The sequence below is a fragment of the Momordica charantia genome, assembly GCF_013281855.1.
Source record: "Momordica charantia cultivar OHB3-1 chromosome 4 unlocalized genomic scaffold, Mcharantia_2.0 BLBB01000004.1, whole genome shotgun sequence".
Taxonomy (NCBI): Eukaryota; Viridiplantae; Streptophyta; class Magnoliopsida; order Cucurbitales; family Cucurbitaceae; genus Momordica; species Momordica charantia.
Genome location: NW_028275162.1, coordinates 29,256,008 through 29,271,642, shown reverse-complemented (window position 1 = coordinate 29,271,642; position 15,635 = coordinate 29,256,008). Strand labels below are relative to the sequence as shown.

Here is a 15,635-nt window from a genome sequence, read left to right as displayed (position 1 = left end):
AAATATTTGTGGTGATGTGTTTTTGTATTATATCACACAAGTAAAAAGATAACTCTGAAATGCATTTTCATAATCTATAATATATAAAAGTGGTAAATTATAGATTTAATATGTGATCCTTCAACTTTCACTAAATAATAATTTAGATTGTCATTGTTATTTTCACCTCATTGTTTAATATATATATATATATATATATATATATATATATATATATATATATATATATATATATATATATATATATATATGACATGATTTTAAAGTGGTAACATGGATATGTATTCAAAATAATTATTTTTTAAAGTTCATAGACTAAATGTTACCCGACCGAAAAAATAATTATTTTTTAGAGTTCATGGAGTAAATGCTACCCTACCAAAAAAAAATAAAATAAAATAAAAAACAGGTTAAAATAACCAATAAATACTTTGAAATTTAAACTTCTGTTATATTTTAAAATGATTTTGAATATTATTCTAATATAATTTTTATTATGATCCCAAACTTTTAGTATTTTTCCAAGTTTAATTAGTAAAAAGCTATTTTAATTCTTGTAATTAAATTTTAATTATTTAATAAAAACATGACATGAGCGTAAATGTCTCCATGAGAAAGTGGTTTACATAATATAAGTCTAGTCTTTTAATTTTTAAACTTAGTCCAACAAACTATTTTAGTCATCAACATTCATTTTATAATAATCATTTAACAAAAAAAAAAAAAGATCTATTTTAGAAGTTTTTAAACCAAAACGAAGTAAAATAAAATATGCAAATAGATCCAAATAGGATTTAAACAACTCTACAGAGAAGTTATCATAGTAGTAAAGCCTTTTCTTTTCTTTAAATTATTTAATATTTATATGTAAATTTTGTCTCAGCTCAAGTAGAGAAAATTCAAGTTTTTATCCAAAAAACGAAAATAATATATAAACAGTTTTGAGTCTCAACTTCAACAGTAAACATTCTGGACCGTAACTGGGAAAAGCCCAAGTCAAGTCTTACCAGGCCCAAGGCTAAGCCTTAAATCCAGGCCCAAACTCCGACCGGAAATAGCATCATCTCCTACAATTCCGACCGGCGGCGACAAAACTACGGCATGCCGCCGCAGCGCAAACGTCGAAGGCGGCGGAGGAGAAGGACCCACCACCGTCGGCACCGCCGCCGAGGCAAAGGACGGCGACAGCCAGCTCTGCACGTGCGAAGCTGAGAGGTAATAATTACGATGACAAGATTTCAAGTGGGCCCGCTTCAGGAGCTGTCTTTCTTCTCTGTGGGCGTTTTGATGGCCGCCCAAAGCTTGTGAATTTGAGAACTCTCTGCAACAATATTGGCACTCAAACTTCGGGGCATGGGGATTTTCAGATTCCGGCGACTCCGGCGGCGGTGGTTCTGCATAATTTGAAGCTATTTTATCCTCTAATTCTGAGATGTTGAAACCAAAGAGCTTCACCTGAGAGTTGGCCATGTTAGAGAGAGAGAGAGAGAGAGAGAGAGAGAGAGAGAGAGAGAGAGAGAGAGAGAGAGTAAGATTAGAAACTTAGAACAAAGAATTAGAGGAGAGGAGAAATTAGAAAAAAATTCTAAGGAGTAGTTAGTAATTTAATTTCCCAAATGCCAAAATTTCAACTTGACTTGCAAATAAAGAAGTTTTTGCTTACCAAAATGGACAGTTCTTAAGGAGTTTAATTCATGTTTTTAATCTCAAGTACTTGGTTTGGTCATACAAGTATTAGTTTAAAAGGCAACTAGGTACTCACCCTATGCAACCTATACTTTTATTATTGGAGGAAATTTGGCTACACATAAGATTTCCAACTTACTTTAACATTTTTTTTTATTAAAAGGTTTTTGTATTTATCTATGTGACATAAAGATATAAACCTAATGACGGTGGATTTGTCGGGAATGACCACGTCATCGTCATTACAATACAATAGGTTTTGAGGTGTTCAAAGTTTAAGAAAGTGGCAAAAATAATATATCAATGGTCCAAAACTGTTATTTTTTAAAACGACTTTCAAAATAATTTCAAATTTAAAACAAATGAAGATAAAATTCACGATAAAAGAAAAATTAGGACTAAGTATTTATTCTTTTCTTTTTAGTACAATTAATGTAGGGTGAATTTGAACTTTCATTTTAAGAGAAGGAATTATGCCTATACAAAATTAACTATTCAAATATAATAACGAATTATTTTAAAATACAATTGGATTTAGTAATAGATAAAAGTACCTTCATATATTGTTTCTAAAATAAAAACAAAAGGAAAAATTATTAAAAGTTGTAGATGCAACCAATTAGGAAATTGTCATTTAACGTTTGTTTTTGGTTGACTGACGTTGGAGGCCTTGATTAATTTAATAGATAAAATCTACAACAAATCTTAACAACTCCATTTGATTTTGAGAAGAATAAGAGAAGGCTATTGACTTTCTTAGCTTTGACTAACTAAATAGGTTAGCTATGAGTTATCTGTGTATGAACAAGATTGTTCATGGTACTGTTCTCTGATCCTGTCAAATGTTCTTTTATCTAGGTTGTAATATTTCACCTATTTGATTTTGTAGCTAAGTTCAAACATTTTGTGGCATGATATATAAAATAGATTAAATAGTAAATACACTGCTTTCGAGAAAAAAAAAAGTTGGAGACATGCAGCTCTAGCTGACCACTTATTTTTATCATTTGTTTGTCATTTCATGTCAAATCAATTAATATTTGTCAAGCCAAAACGTGTTGTACTAAAAAAAATATATTCATTAATAAAACATGTCATAATCATCATCTAATCAACAATTTTAACAGCAAAAACTACCTAAAATCACAATTCAAAGTTAAAAAACTTTAAGTTCATGAATGAGTTCAATAGTGTTACCTAGTGAACAATGGCTTTCTAAGTTGCATTAAATCATCTAGAAATGTAGTAGTTTTATTGTCCATCGTAGAAGGCACCATACCTACAGGAAATTCACAAGAATTTGTTACCGTTTCCCTAACTTTAGTCCAGTTTCCACAAAACTCAGGCCTGTAAGATCAACATGGCAGAGATAATTGAGTCAATAACTGGCCATTCAGCATATTCATCAGATCCATCACCAGAGTACAAACCTTTCGAGTCCTGTCGTTCAAGTTCCAGAATCCAATCCAGAGCCAGGGAAGTTGGAAGCTGCTCTTCATCTACATATAAAATATCTTTACATGTTTGCCTTCCTTTCCCATGGTTCCTTGGTGTCAAGCCTGACATATAAACAACATCAGAGAAATACAAAGAAGTTATATGAGACAACAGATGAGTCATGTCTACTGTCCCATCTAAATTCTCCAATTTCTCGTTCTCTTTTAGTAAGAGACAGTAACGAAAATTTCATTAACAGCCAGAGAGAACACCAATGGCATGGCCAAGAGGAGGGGAGATGAGACATCCTCCCAACCAGGGAGCCAAACAAGATTCCTATGTTTATCACAGAAGACCTGAACTTGACCTGTTATTGTGTTTTATCTGTAATTCCGTACAGGAATTTACCAGCAAATTTTATTGTCTGGCTTATTGGACTAATTAGTGATTCATAAATTTCATATCCAGAAACCAAATCTTATTTTGGAATAATTTTACTTTAGTTGCGGATGGGGCAAGTCTTTTCTAGCTTATAACAATTATAAAGATGTGTGAATGTTTTCAATGTCTGAAGAAACGTATCAAACATTGGAAATATAACATATTAAGGAACGACTTGCTGGAATCCTTGAATACTACGAACAATACTACTCTTGACTATAGAACTAGTCCACTCTCATAATGTTTAACGCATCTCCCTGACCAAATCTACCCACGTTAGAATTACTCATTAATAGGTGATCAAGTTTGATAGATTTGCCCTCAAGTCTTGACTGTGGTTCCCAATAGTTTGGACTATCTTAAAAACTACAGATACACATACATATTCAATTGCATGCGTGTTTATATGTATTATAATATCTCATACCCCCAATGTAACTTGTGTAGCTTTTTGGATGGAAGCATAGTTTTTGTCTTGTCTTGTTGAACATGTGTGCTCTTTTCACCCAAATCAACATCAGAATTGGAATGTTTCGACTGCTCAGCTTCATTACCTCTGTCACTGATATTCAGATGTCTGATCTGAGATTTTCCACGAGTATCTATTAGACCAACAAAGAATTCAAACTTAAAACATAGTCCTTCAACAAGAAACTACACCACAACATTATAATGAATCGGAAAGACCTTTAGTATTCTTTCTTATCTTTGACCTTGATTTTATCTGTAGTCGCCTCCTGTGAAGCTCCTGTCAGATTAAATTGATACTGATGATAAATAGAGAGGAAAAGGTACATTAAGGACAAGAACAAATCAAATAAAGAAAACTATAATTACATGAGAAAATGGACGAAACATATGGTGCTGGGCGCCAACTAAAGCAGCCATTAAAACATTGATAAGGAAGTGTTGTTCGTCCCCCTCATGGCTACTATACCAGAAATAGACGGAGAGAACTTTAACTGAATTCTCATTCCGGGAAGTGAAGGCAACCGTCAGTCACTGTTGAACTTAATATTTACAATTATCCTTTCAACCACATTATACTATAGAAACGCCTTTCATAATTACACTTCCAAGAAGTTTCTCTTTATCTCCCATCTTGATACCCGATAAGAAGTAGAAGTACTATCATGATATTGAAGTAAAATCATGGACGTGCAAAAGTCAGGATATTGCTAAAATCCCCAAATTAAAAAGGGTAGTTACAAAAATTTTTGGTGAGAAAAGCCAACTAATAACATTAATCTCAACTCCCCATCTACCTGGGAGTTTCTCCATATTCTAAAAAATTCTTCATTTCCTTTCCTTCCAACACGAAATAGCCCAGATGGTATAAATCCAAATAGGTTCAGCATTTCCCTTAGAATTGGGGCCAAAAGCAAGTTTGAAGACAAAACTCAATTATCAGCAGAGCGACCCAAAGAAAGTAGGAAGCGCTTAGAATATTGCCCCAAATCATTAAAGTGCACGAACAATGGAAAAACCAATAAGCAATGTCTTGACAAGCCCTTTTACATTAAGCACATATTTGGCCTTTGGGTTGAGGTGAAGAGAAGACATATAAACTTGGATTCTTCAACAGTGTCTAGGTTTCAAAGAAGAAAATACCACATAGAAAATGAGTATTAATTTAGGAGCTGATTCCAATTTTCCAAAGCAGTTAATTTCCTTACAGCAAGTTTTACTTGAAGAGAGGTTTTCCAGCTGTACAAATGCAACAAGAAATTTCAAAATAGGATATTGTTGATTAAATTCAAGAGCGAGATCTTACGTTGAAAAAACTAGAATATACTTGCAGAAAATAATCGGTGGCAAAAACCCAAAATGGAGTACTACAAAACAGAAAACAGGAAACAACAATGAACTCATAATCGGAAGAAAAGGGTGCATTAAACGAAAAAGAGTACCTGGAATTTAGAGAGTTGCTCGTGAGTGACTCCTTTAGGTTTGAAATTTGGCTGTAGAGATGGAGTTGACGCAATTGGTTCGTCTCTCCACTCGCCTTCACCATCCACCATTTTCATCACTGAATATCTGCGATTGCTCCTTTCGATTTTTACAAACTCGTCGGAATATTGTTCTCTTCAATCTTTCCGACGAGCTGGTCTCCGGCTTTTTGCGGGTGACTCTTCGTAAAACTGCCCGCGTTCTTTTCTTTCGTAATGCCTTCTCTCGTAATTTATTTAGATTTTCTTTTAAACTAAAAAAATTAGAAGATAAAAAAAAAATATATATATATATATATATTATTCTTTAAGATTTGAACCTCTGATTTAATTATATGCCTTTAAAGAATTATGCTTATATTGAGAGCTGATAGTCTGATATGAACTTTTTACCATAGACGATAAATTTCATAAAAATGGAACAATTCTTTTTCACAAATAATAATAATAATAAATGAATAAAAATGGAACAATTGTTATATATATATAGATGGAAAATTGATGCAACCTAAAAAAAGTTTAGTACAACTAGGGAACAACTAAAGTTATATTTAGAATTAAAAACACACACAAAAAGGAAAAAAGCAAGAGGAAGAAGGAACAAAAGTTAGACTTTTATTAAAATGGCGAAGTTTTGAAAATTTTATTTTGTGCATTACTTTGTTTTTAAAAATTAATAAATTTGGTGAGATTTTGAAAATTTTATTTTCAAATTTAATTTTGTGCACTTTATTTATTGAAATTAATAACTTTGGTGAGATTTTTGCCATTTTTCCTTAAAATTAGCAGGAGAATGTAATAAAAGTTGAACATGAATAAAACTTGATTAACCCTACCAAGATTAAGGATAAATATTGTTTTATTTCTGAAATTTAATTTATTTATCTAATTTTTTAGTACAACCTAAATTTATTATTTGTAAATAAAAACTCAAATATTAAAAAGTATTTATCTAAAACATAAATTAGAAGCTCTACGTGGCGCCATCTGACACGTCGACCCACTCATCGACAGCCCGTCTTCTTCCACCACCACCGTGTTTAACTGATTACTCATCCGACTCTGTTATGGAAAAACGCCATTGATGCACCGAAGAAGCTATGCTTCCCACTACAACTACAACTTGCTTCTCTGCAGCTCTACCAAGGATTCTCATTCACCCATTCTTCCGATCAGACTCCACTCTCTTACAGCTCTCTACCCAGAAGACGCACGCGCCAATTTGCGCCACTCCAAACGATTCCCATTTGCTCACTTCGGAATCGGAATTGGTTTCCAACTCCAAGGCCGCCGTTAAGCTCCGTACAGCGCCATGGATGAAGGGTCCTCTCTACTCTCAACCCCAAGAAGACGTCGATCTCGCGAGCCCTGAAAGAAGAAATGACTCCGACGCTCATGGGGGCGAGAAGTCTTATAGGGCGTTGGTTGATAAAAGAATTGGTAAAACAGGAAGGCACGCGATGCGACGAATTGCTAAAAGCATCGAAAAGCTTGAGAAAGATGACGATTCGGGAGAGACCCAGATGAAATTGGAGGAGTTTGAATTTGGGAATTATTTGGAGGGTCTTGAGGAGTCTGGAATTCGGCAGAGAATGCCGTGGGAGAAGGATGATGGGATTGTATTGCGGAGGACTAAGCAGAAAACAGTCAGTGCGGCGGAGTTGAGTCTTGACAAAGCATTACTTGGAAGGTTGAGGGGTGAGGCTGCGAGGATGGCGAAATGGGTGAAGGTAAATAAAGCTGGGGTTACTCAAGATGTCGTGAATAAGATACAGTTTATGTGGGAGAGGAATGAGCTCGCTATGCTGAAATTTGATGTGCCTTTGTGCCGCAATATGGATAGAGCTCGAGAAATTGTTGAGGTAAGGTTGGTTTTGGTTAATTTTCTCTTGTTATTTGAAACCCCTTGTATTCAATTAAGTGAAGACATCGCGAGTGAGGAAATGGGCTACTTTTAAAAATAGGGAAACTGGCTTTGTAATTTCTATTGGTAGCGTTTCGTAAAAGGTATGTTAATTGCAATGATCAAATAGTGCTAACTTTATTAGGAAGATCACTACTTTATGTTGCCATCCATTTTTGGACTTCAGTTTAATAGTCATACGTATTATGGTAGGATATATTTCTATGGTTCTGGTTTCTCTTTCTTACTTCCTTTTCATCTCTTACAGATGAAAACTGGAGGTGTGGTTGTCTGGACTAAGAAGAACGCTCTTGTTGTTTACCGTGGTTGGAATTACCCAATGCCTTTGAAACTTAGCCCAAAAATGCAAGTAATCGGCTCTTGCTCTTCAGAAAAACTGACGCCCAAACAGAGTCCTAAGAAGCTGGAAACAGACTCTAATTTTTTGCTTGGTAAACATTATGAAAGTGGTTTAGATCAAAGAACAGATAATGATGGTGAGTCGGAACAAGCTTCTACTTCTTTCTTGGTACAACATAGAGATTTCCAACGAATGAGTGGTTCACTCTATGAGAGGGAAACTGACAGACTATTAGATGATTTGGGCCCTCGCTTTATTGATTGGTGGATGCACAAACCTCTGCCGGTTGATGCAGACATGCTTCCAGAGGTGGTTCCTGGTTATATGCCTCCCATTAGGCGGTGTCCACCCTTTACTAGACCGAAGCTTACAGATGCTGAACTACTATATTTGAGGAGGCTTGCGCATCCCTTACCTACTCATTTTGTCCTTGGTATAAATTTGTTGATTTTTCTTCATTCGGTAAAATGTTAATGAGCTCTTTTGATTTGCAATATTAGCAGAGATAGGAAAGAAAGTGGTAAATATTAGGGTAGAAGATTATGAATGGTTGTTTTTTCTGATTAAAATTTAATGTGGAAGACACTGCAAACTGAAGTGATAAGTGAAGCTCGCAAAACAATGACATGTCAACCTTAATTTGTTTCTTTTTTCTTTTTCCCCCTTAGTTGGTCTAGTAGACTAGTACAACTTCTAATATAATAGTGTAAAAACGTGTTGGCATACTTAAGGATGATTAATGATCATAAGAGCTGAGCCAAATCCAATATTTCTTCTCTATTATCCCACATAAACTGTGTGCATGGTTACATCTTCTCATGCATTGTCATTTGTGAATACATATGATATGATGGCTCCAACTCTCCATCTGCACGTATTTATATGTTTACCTATTTTTTTTCCCAAAAATTTGAAGGGAGAAACAGAAAACTTCAAGGGTTGGCTGCTGCCGTATTAAAGTTGTGGGAGAAAAGCCTGATAGCTAAGATTGCTTTGAAGTGGGGAGTTCCAAATACAAACAATGAGCAAATGGCTTGCGAACTTAAGGCAAGTTTTCTAGATATAATATTTGTTCTAGAACTGTAAAAGTTATGAAACTTCGAGCCTGAAACAGTTGAAGTTTTTCTAATATATTGGAGGCATTATCCTCAATCTAACATCATCTTGACTAAAGTAGCAAAACTATATTCTGTATCTTCTACGGATTAAATATCTTAGAATTGTTTGCAAGCTGCAAACATATTAAGATTCTATAGTTAATATTTCTTGTGGCGCCAACCTTTTGAGAGGCTTTTTGATGCTATAGTTTACAATGTTGTATCTTGGTGTAAATTTTCTCCTTTGTTTCATCACTATAGCTACTCTTCCCTTCTAATTAATTGGAACTGCTTCTTGTAATCCCAATAGTTGAGTTTTGGTAATTTCATACATCAATGAAATGGTTCCTTCTACCAAAGAAATATATATATATAGTTAATATTTCTTTTCATACGTAATAAAGTTTTCATTGAAGGGAAGAAAACTAACTCAATTTCTTAATTTCTTGCTTTGAAGACTAACTCAACAAATTCAGTTTACAGTAGAGCACGTACGCATCTAAAGTGTGGATGTCTGGATTTAATTTCTGAAAGGGCTGGAGACATCTGGTTATTGACCAAGATTACGTTTATGGCCTTTTGTGTCACCTGCTATGATTTAGTATGTTATGCATAACAGGGTGATGTTATTGCATTTAATAACTATTACTGGTTCAGAATCTCACAGGGGGAACATTGTTGCTGCGCAACAAGTTTCTCATCATCCTTTACCGAGGCAAGGACTTCCTTCCTGTTGGAATTGCCAAGTCAATCATTCAGAGAGAAATGGAGCTCCAAAGATGGCAACTTCACGAGGAAAATGCACGGCTGAAAGCCAGTGAAATTTTTTGTTTCGACAATGGGAACATGGAAGAAGAGAGAGACACGGCTGGAACTCTGTCCGATTTTAAGGATATTACAGTGGAGTATGAAGATTTGACAACTGAAAATACAGAATCAAAACTTCAAGCAGATGCTGAAAAGGGAAAAATTATTAGGGAGCTGAGGATGCAAGAGCAAAAGCTTAGCATTGTAGGGTTGAATTTCGATGTGCCAATATCTTAATTGACTGTCCTTATTGGCTTACATTCCGATCGGCTGATGTTTTTCTATTGTCGGGATTTTGCAGCTTAACTTTAAGGTAGAGAAGTCAGCAAAGGAGTTGACAAAGTTGAATGCATCATGGAGGCATGCTGAGCCAGATGCAGACCAGGAAATGATTACAAATGAGGAGAGAGAATGTTTTAGGAAGATCGGATTGAAGATGGATAGCTGCTTAACACTTGGTATATAAATCAAATCCCATCCCGTTCATTTAGTTGGACTGTTGTTCAGTTGCATTGCCTAGTCCCTGACCACCTTTGGAATTTTATTGAAAACATACAAATCTGCTCCATTTTACTTTGACGAAATCATAGGATCACAGAGTAGTTTTGCACTCATATTCCTATCATCATGCATAACTTGGACCAACCTAAGAAGATGAAAAAATGAAATAAAAGGGTTAAATTTAGTATGGCATTATTTTTTCTCCAGGTTTTATGCTATAGTTTCGGTTTATTGGTGACTTTAGGTAGGCGTGGGGTCTTTGATGGTGTCATTGAAGGCTTGCATCAACACTGGAAGCACAGAGAGGTCGTGAAGGTGATTACCATGCAGAGAGCTTTTAAGCAGGTAATTTATACTGCTAAATTTCTTGTAACAGAAAGTGGTGGGATTTTAATATCCGTGGACAAGCTCAAAGAAGGCTATGCCATAATTATTTACCGTGGAAAGAACTATGGACGACCTCGACATTCAGTGTCCAAGAATCTCTTGACTAAGAGAAAAGCATTAAGTAGGTCCTTGGAGATTCAGAGAATTGGAGTACGTGAAGCTTTTTATTTCTTTTGCCCTTCTGTTCTCTGTTCTTTTAGTATAAATTCTCCTGTTTGTGTACGACTACATTGATTCTGCTAACTTTCCAATTTTCATCGCAGTCACTGAAGTTCTTTGCCAACCAGCGAGGGCAAAAAATTTCTGAATTACAACTTCAACTGGTGAGCCTTAATCCTTTTCATACTGGAAATGTCTTAAAGAGAAGATTGCATGTTCTTAAAGTTCAAATTTCCAATGTTCTAAAAGACTGTATTTTGCAGGAGAATGTGCATAATAGTGGGGATTAATTTGTCAGAATTAGAGTCGAGGCCAATCGTCGGTTGATGCACAATTTCCTCTTCTACTTTTGAAATGTGGGTGAAACAGGTAATGCTGATTGGATCTAAATAACTAGCTGTATCTCCCCAAACTACTACGTCTTTTACATCTATTTGTTTTTATTCGTACATTAGGTCCATGAAGAACACATCAGATCTCCATGTGAATAAAGTTTGTTAGGCAGTGACCCCACATTCGATTATGGATGCTTAAAAACTGTGAAGACAAAAGTGAAGCTAAGATAGAGAGGAAGAAATCGTTTACAGGTTGGTGAAGCATAAGTGGATCGGTATCTGTCTACTTCAGTTCTGGATTGGATACTTTAAGTGAGATTATAGAGAGAGAGTTTTGGTCTTCCATTTATTGACACGAAATCATATTACGGCTAATTTTTGTATAATAATCGACAATGATATTCTTTTATTTCTACAATACATGTACATAAATCAGTGACTTGTAGATGTAATCAAAATGTTTCAACAATTCATTACCTTTCTACTTTGAATCCACATGGGAGCCTAAATTTTGCAAAACATGGAAAGCATATGCTTTCTTGATATGGAAAGGCTTACCTACTATGGTTCAAGGAGTCCCCCCCCCCCCCCCCCCCCCCCCCCCCCCCCCACACACACACACAACATTGACTGGTCAACCCATTGAACTAGTACTGACCAAAATTTTACTGAATCTTCCTCAAAATAGTCATCAAATATACATAACTTTTGGCTTTTAGAGTTAAATTGAATTGTTTTTGTTATTTAATAGCCTTCTTTTAGTTAATTGATGTGATATACTCTTCTGTTTCAGACTTTCTGTTTACTTGTATTTCTTTAATGTGATTCTATAAATTGATAATGTGTTAAAACAGCTAATACAAGAGATTCTGAGTTAACCCAAATTGCCCTCAACTGTCAGAATGGTTGCCATCTTCAAACAATGGTGAAAATTATCCAAAAGGAATCATCCCTGGGGGTGAAGATGACTATCATATTGTACTACTTTTCATGCAACTGAAAATCAGCTGCTCGTGTCTGTTTTTCCTCTCTGTATCGTAGGAACTTCAGACAGTGTTGCACTGGAGATGCTTCAATCTACAAAACGAACTAAAGTTTACATTGCTGTAAGAGGTACACATCTGTTATCAAGTTTTATGATGTTATGTAGTAATTAATGCTCGAGTTTATCAACATGGAGTAAGAGATGTTCTTTATATTTTCTGGCAGGTTTTAGTGGGACTTTGATCAAGTTACTTATCATATTCTTTGATTGAAACCTATCACATTCTTTGAATTAAATGCTTTACAATTTTAAGTGGAGAAGGAAGACAATATGTGATGTTGTGGAGGGTGAAATTTACCGTCTAGTTCGAGGTCGTCGTTGGAGTGAGTTTGCTAGCTATATAAACGAGTATGTTAAAAATAAGTTGAGAAAAGTTGTTTTCTGAATCTTGGCGGAAATATTTTTCTTAGAGTCTGGTTGAAGAGCTCGAAAAGGAAGTACAGACAGAGTATATAATAGGATTCTATAAGATAGAAGAAAGAAGATTTCTTAGCTTGAGGCTTCCAAGATTTCTCTCTCATTCCTCCTTTGGTAGGACACTCTGTCTGGTTAACCTTACACTTTAATGTGGTCACTGATTGGCTTTGGTTTCAAGGATGAACTCGTGAAGGGTAAAGACAAGGTCAACCAAGCTCTCAGCAAACAAAAATGGGTGGGACCAAAACCTTTCAACCTCTTTGAAAAATCAAATTTATGTACTTACTTGAAGAAGTTTTCATGAGCAGTCACTGTAGTTGGTTAAGTGCTAAAGGCATCTTGGTTGTACAGCCTATTGAGTAGGTCATGTTCAAGTAAGGTTGTGTTTACTACTCCTATAATCTCTAGAAACAAAAGGGTGTGGACTACTCCTACAGAACTCAAGGACACGGTTGTACAGTCTATTGAACACCGAATAGGTCCTGTTCAAGTAAGGTCGTGTTAACTCCTATAATTTCTAGAGATAAAATAGGAGCTATGAGTTTACTTAAACAAAGGGTATGGAAAGTTGTCCAAAGCCGAAAAAGCAAATTGTTTGTTTGCTTTTCTTTTTCTCTCTAGAGGAAGTAGTCTCGTATCTTAGGCAATCTTAACCTACATAATGAGTGGCTGTGATGATTTGTCTTGATTTATCTCCAATAGTGAGATCTACTTTCAATAGGGCTAAGATGAAGGGTAGGGAGTGAAAGATCTAACTTCTATATTTGTTTATCAAGACAAATAGAATTAAAAAGGTGAATACTCTCTAAATTACCTTCATTGTCTCTTTGCATCTCTATGATCAGAAGAAAATGGAATACATTCTTAAATCTAAAAGACTTCATGGAAGAAGATGCCAAGCAAATTCTAGCCATTCCCTTAAGCTTGTCCAACAAAGAAGATACCAAGTGTGGCACTATGACAAACAAAGGAGAATACAACAATAAAGACAACCTTTATTGTTGCTTGCACCGAGTCTTGAAGAAGCTTCAGGATCAATTGTGCAATTGGTGGAATGACGTGAAAAATCAAACCACCCGCGTGTGGTGGTGTAGTGGATTTGTGATACTCCCTCCCTGATTCGAGCTCTGCAGGCGTGTCACCGAGGCTTCCCCCTTCCTATTTAGGAACAAGTCTCGCTACGTCGGTTACAATGTCGACTGGTTGTCGACACCATCCGTTATAGAGATACAATTGGTGAAACTATACGACATCGATTTCGGGTTATAAAAAAAATGTGAAAAATCAAAATTCTTAATAAAATCAAAACGTTAATTCACCCGGAGGAAAACTATTATAGTTAACATGAATATCATATTGTAAAATGGAGATTGAGTTCATAACTAAAGAATTTCTACCGTAAAAGCGATGCAATTCATGAAAGCTTAATTTTTTTAAAAGAGGTCGATCAAATACTATTATCAACTGGTAACAATTTTATCTTTAGTGGGTCCCACTATGGTTAAAATATTATGCAATTATAATTGAAGGGTGAATACGGTTATGAGGAGGTAGGGTAAAAAAAAATACATAATTTACAGCTGGCAGTTACATTTTTGCATAAGAAAAGCATAAATGGGTGTTGTGGAAATTATATTCCTTTTTGTCTATGTGGGAAGGAATATTTCATCTGCTTCCCTCCAAAGTTTGCTCCAAACAAATAACTCTTTATTGGATTTGTACCCAAGTTGCCCTTATCCCACGTGGACCATGTTTTGGGACCAAGTCTTTTTTTTTTTTCTAGGCTTTAAAAAATATCTATTAGTTTCAATTTTTGCCCCATTTAAAGGTTTCAATTATACCCTTCATTTTCTTTTTATTTGTGTTGAATAATAAAGGCCCTTCTTTCACTATTTTTACTAAAATGTTTAAGGGAAATAAAAAAAAAATTGGGTAAAATCAAACCTTTTAAAATGTTGTGATAAGATTGAAACTAACCATATTGCACAAAAATGCCCATAAAGTGTTTGGTTTCAATTTTACTTTTACACCTTAAAAGCTCCCATTCTGCCTCCCTTATTTAATTTTAAAAATATAAATAGGATTTTAAAATAAATCCCATGATGGCAACTTAATTAGGAATTTTATTTTCTGTGCGACGAAATGTAGTAAAATTAGTTAGGTGGTCCAGACATTCACAATTATCCAAGAAAATTAATTACAATACAAATAAATAAATATAAATTGCGAGCCCTAAATATTTAAAATTTTGTTCGATAACTTTTTTTTTTCTGTTGGATAATTGTATTTCAAAAGGTAAGTTTGTTTGTAACAACTTTCTTATCTTTTTTCAAAACTTTTTAAAAATGTATGTTTGAAAATTTGGTCCAATTTTGAATAAAGATTAGAATAGTCTATAACATTACTTTCATCAATTTCTAACCTTTTGAAAAGTATTGGTGGTAGAATAGGAGATTAAAAATAATGAATAAACAACTTTTTTTTTTCCTGAAAAAAACTAATATGATTAGGATGCCTCAAATTGTTGGATTGTTGCTTCCATGACTAGAATTCATATTTATGTCCAAAAAAAAAAGGGAAAAAAACTAGAATTAATATTTGTTCAGATTGTGTCCAAAACATGTTTGTTAGATTGCCTAACTATGGGAGGATTATTGTTTTGCCTAACTAGTTTCTTTGAACTTCGAAGAAGGTGATATTTCTAATTAAAACTATATATAAACTATCTAATTTGAAAGTGATCAACAATGTTTAAAATCTATATATCATAAAAAATTATGACTATTTTTCTCGTTTGTTCTTTTGTAACATTGTTGATATAAGTATAATCAATTGAGTTATTGATCTCTCGAGATTTTAGACTTATTGAGAACTAATTAAACTTTGAAAAGTTACACGATAATCCATGTTTATAATTGTTCTCTGATGAAGTAACAGAGATTTTCTTTTTAGTACTAAAAAATAGAGATTTTCTTTTGTTTTTAATAATAATATGGTTGCTCCACTGTGACATTTCTAAATTTTATAAATGTTTGTACATGTATCACTTGAGTTTTTTATATGAATCATAAGTCAAATTCTTGTTGGGACATAATTTATGAGAGGACTAA

The 15,635-nt window shown here is 34.4% G+C and overlaps 3 protein-coding genes across 5 annotated transcripts; 1 reads left to right on the top strand and 2 right to left on the bottom strand.

Moving 5' to 3' along the window:
* Positions 1-834: 834 nt before the first annotated feature.
* LOC148212111 (zinc finger protein 6-like) lies at positions 835-1,657 on the bottom strand. The gene has a single exon (XM_088123213.1). The coding sequence runs from the start codon at positions 1,468-1,470 to the stop codon at positions 997-999; it is 474 nt and encodes a 157-aa protein (XP_087979339.1). The 5' UTR covers positions 1,471-1,657; the 3' UTR covers positions 835-996.
* LOC111006121 (uncharacterized) lies at positions 1,317-5,749 on the bottom strand. Of its 3 annotated transcripts, XM_088123215.1 has the most exons (6): positions 5,475-5,749; positions 4,252-4,312; positions 3,992-4,166; positions 3,117-3,245; positions 2,966-3,033; positions 1,317-1,455 (listed from the first exon to the last, which is right to left on the bottom strand). In XM_088123215.1, exons 1-4 carry the CDS (start codon positions 5,589-5,591, stop codon positions 3,203-3,205), a joined length of 396 nt encoding a protein of 131 aa, XP_087979341.1. In that variant the 5' UTR covers positions 5,592-5,749; the 3' UTR covers positions 1,317-1,455; positions 2,966-3,033; positions 3,117-3,202. The 3 variants fall into 3 exon arrangements, with proteins under 3 accessions (XP_087979341.1, XP_022133579.1, XP_022133580.1); XM_022277887.2 differs by lacking the exon at positions 1,317-1,455 and having other exon boundaries at positions 2,743-3,033; XM_022277888.2 differs by lacking the exons at positions 1,317-1,455; positions 2,966-3,033 and adding an exon at positions 2,743-2,965.
* Positions 5,750-6,470: 721 nt separating this feature from the next.
* On the top strand, positions 6,471-11,547 carry CRS1 (maize chloroplast splicing factor-like protein). The gene is made up of 9 exons (XM_022278530.2): positions 6,471-7,375; positions 7,685-8,210; positions 8,694-8,824; positions 9,532-9,885; positions 9,983-10,139; positions 10,427-10,719; positions 10,833-10,892; positions 10,992-11,097; positions 11,184-11,547. The coding sequence occupies exons 1-8, from the start codon at positions 6,614-6,616 to the stop codon at positions 11,016-11,018; spliced, it is 2,310 nt and encodes a 769-aa protein (XP_022134222.1). The 5' UTR covers positions 6,471-6,613; the 3' UTR covers positions 11,019-11,097; positions 11,184-11,547.
* Positions 11,548-15,635: the final 4,088 nt, after the last annotated feature.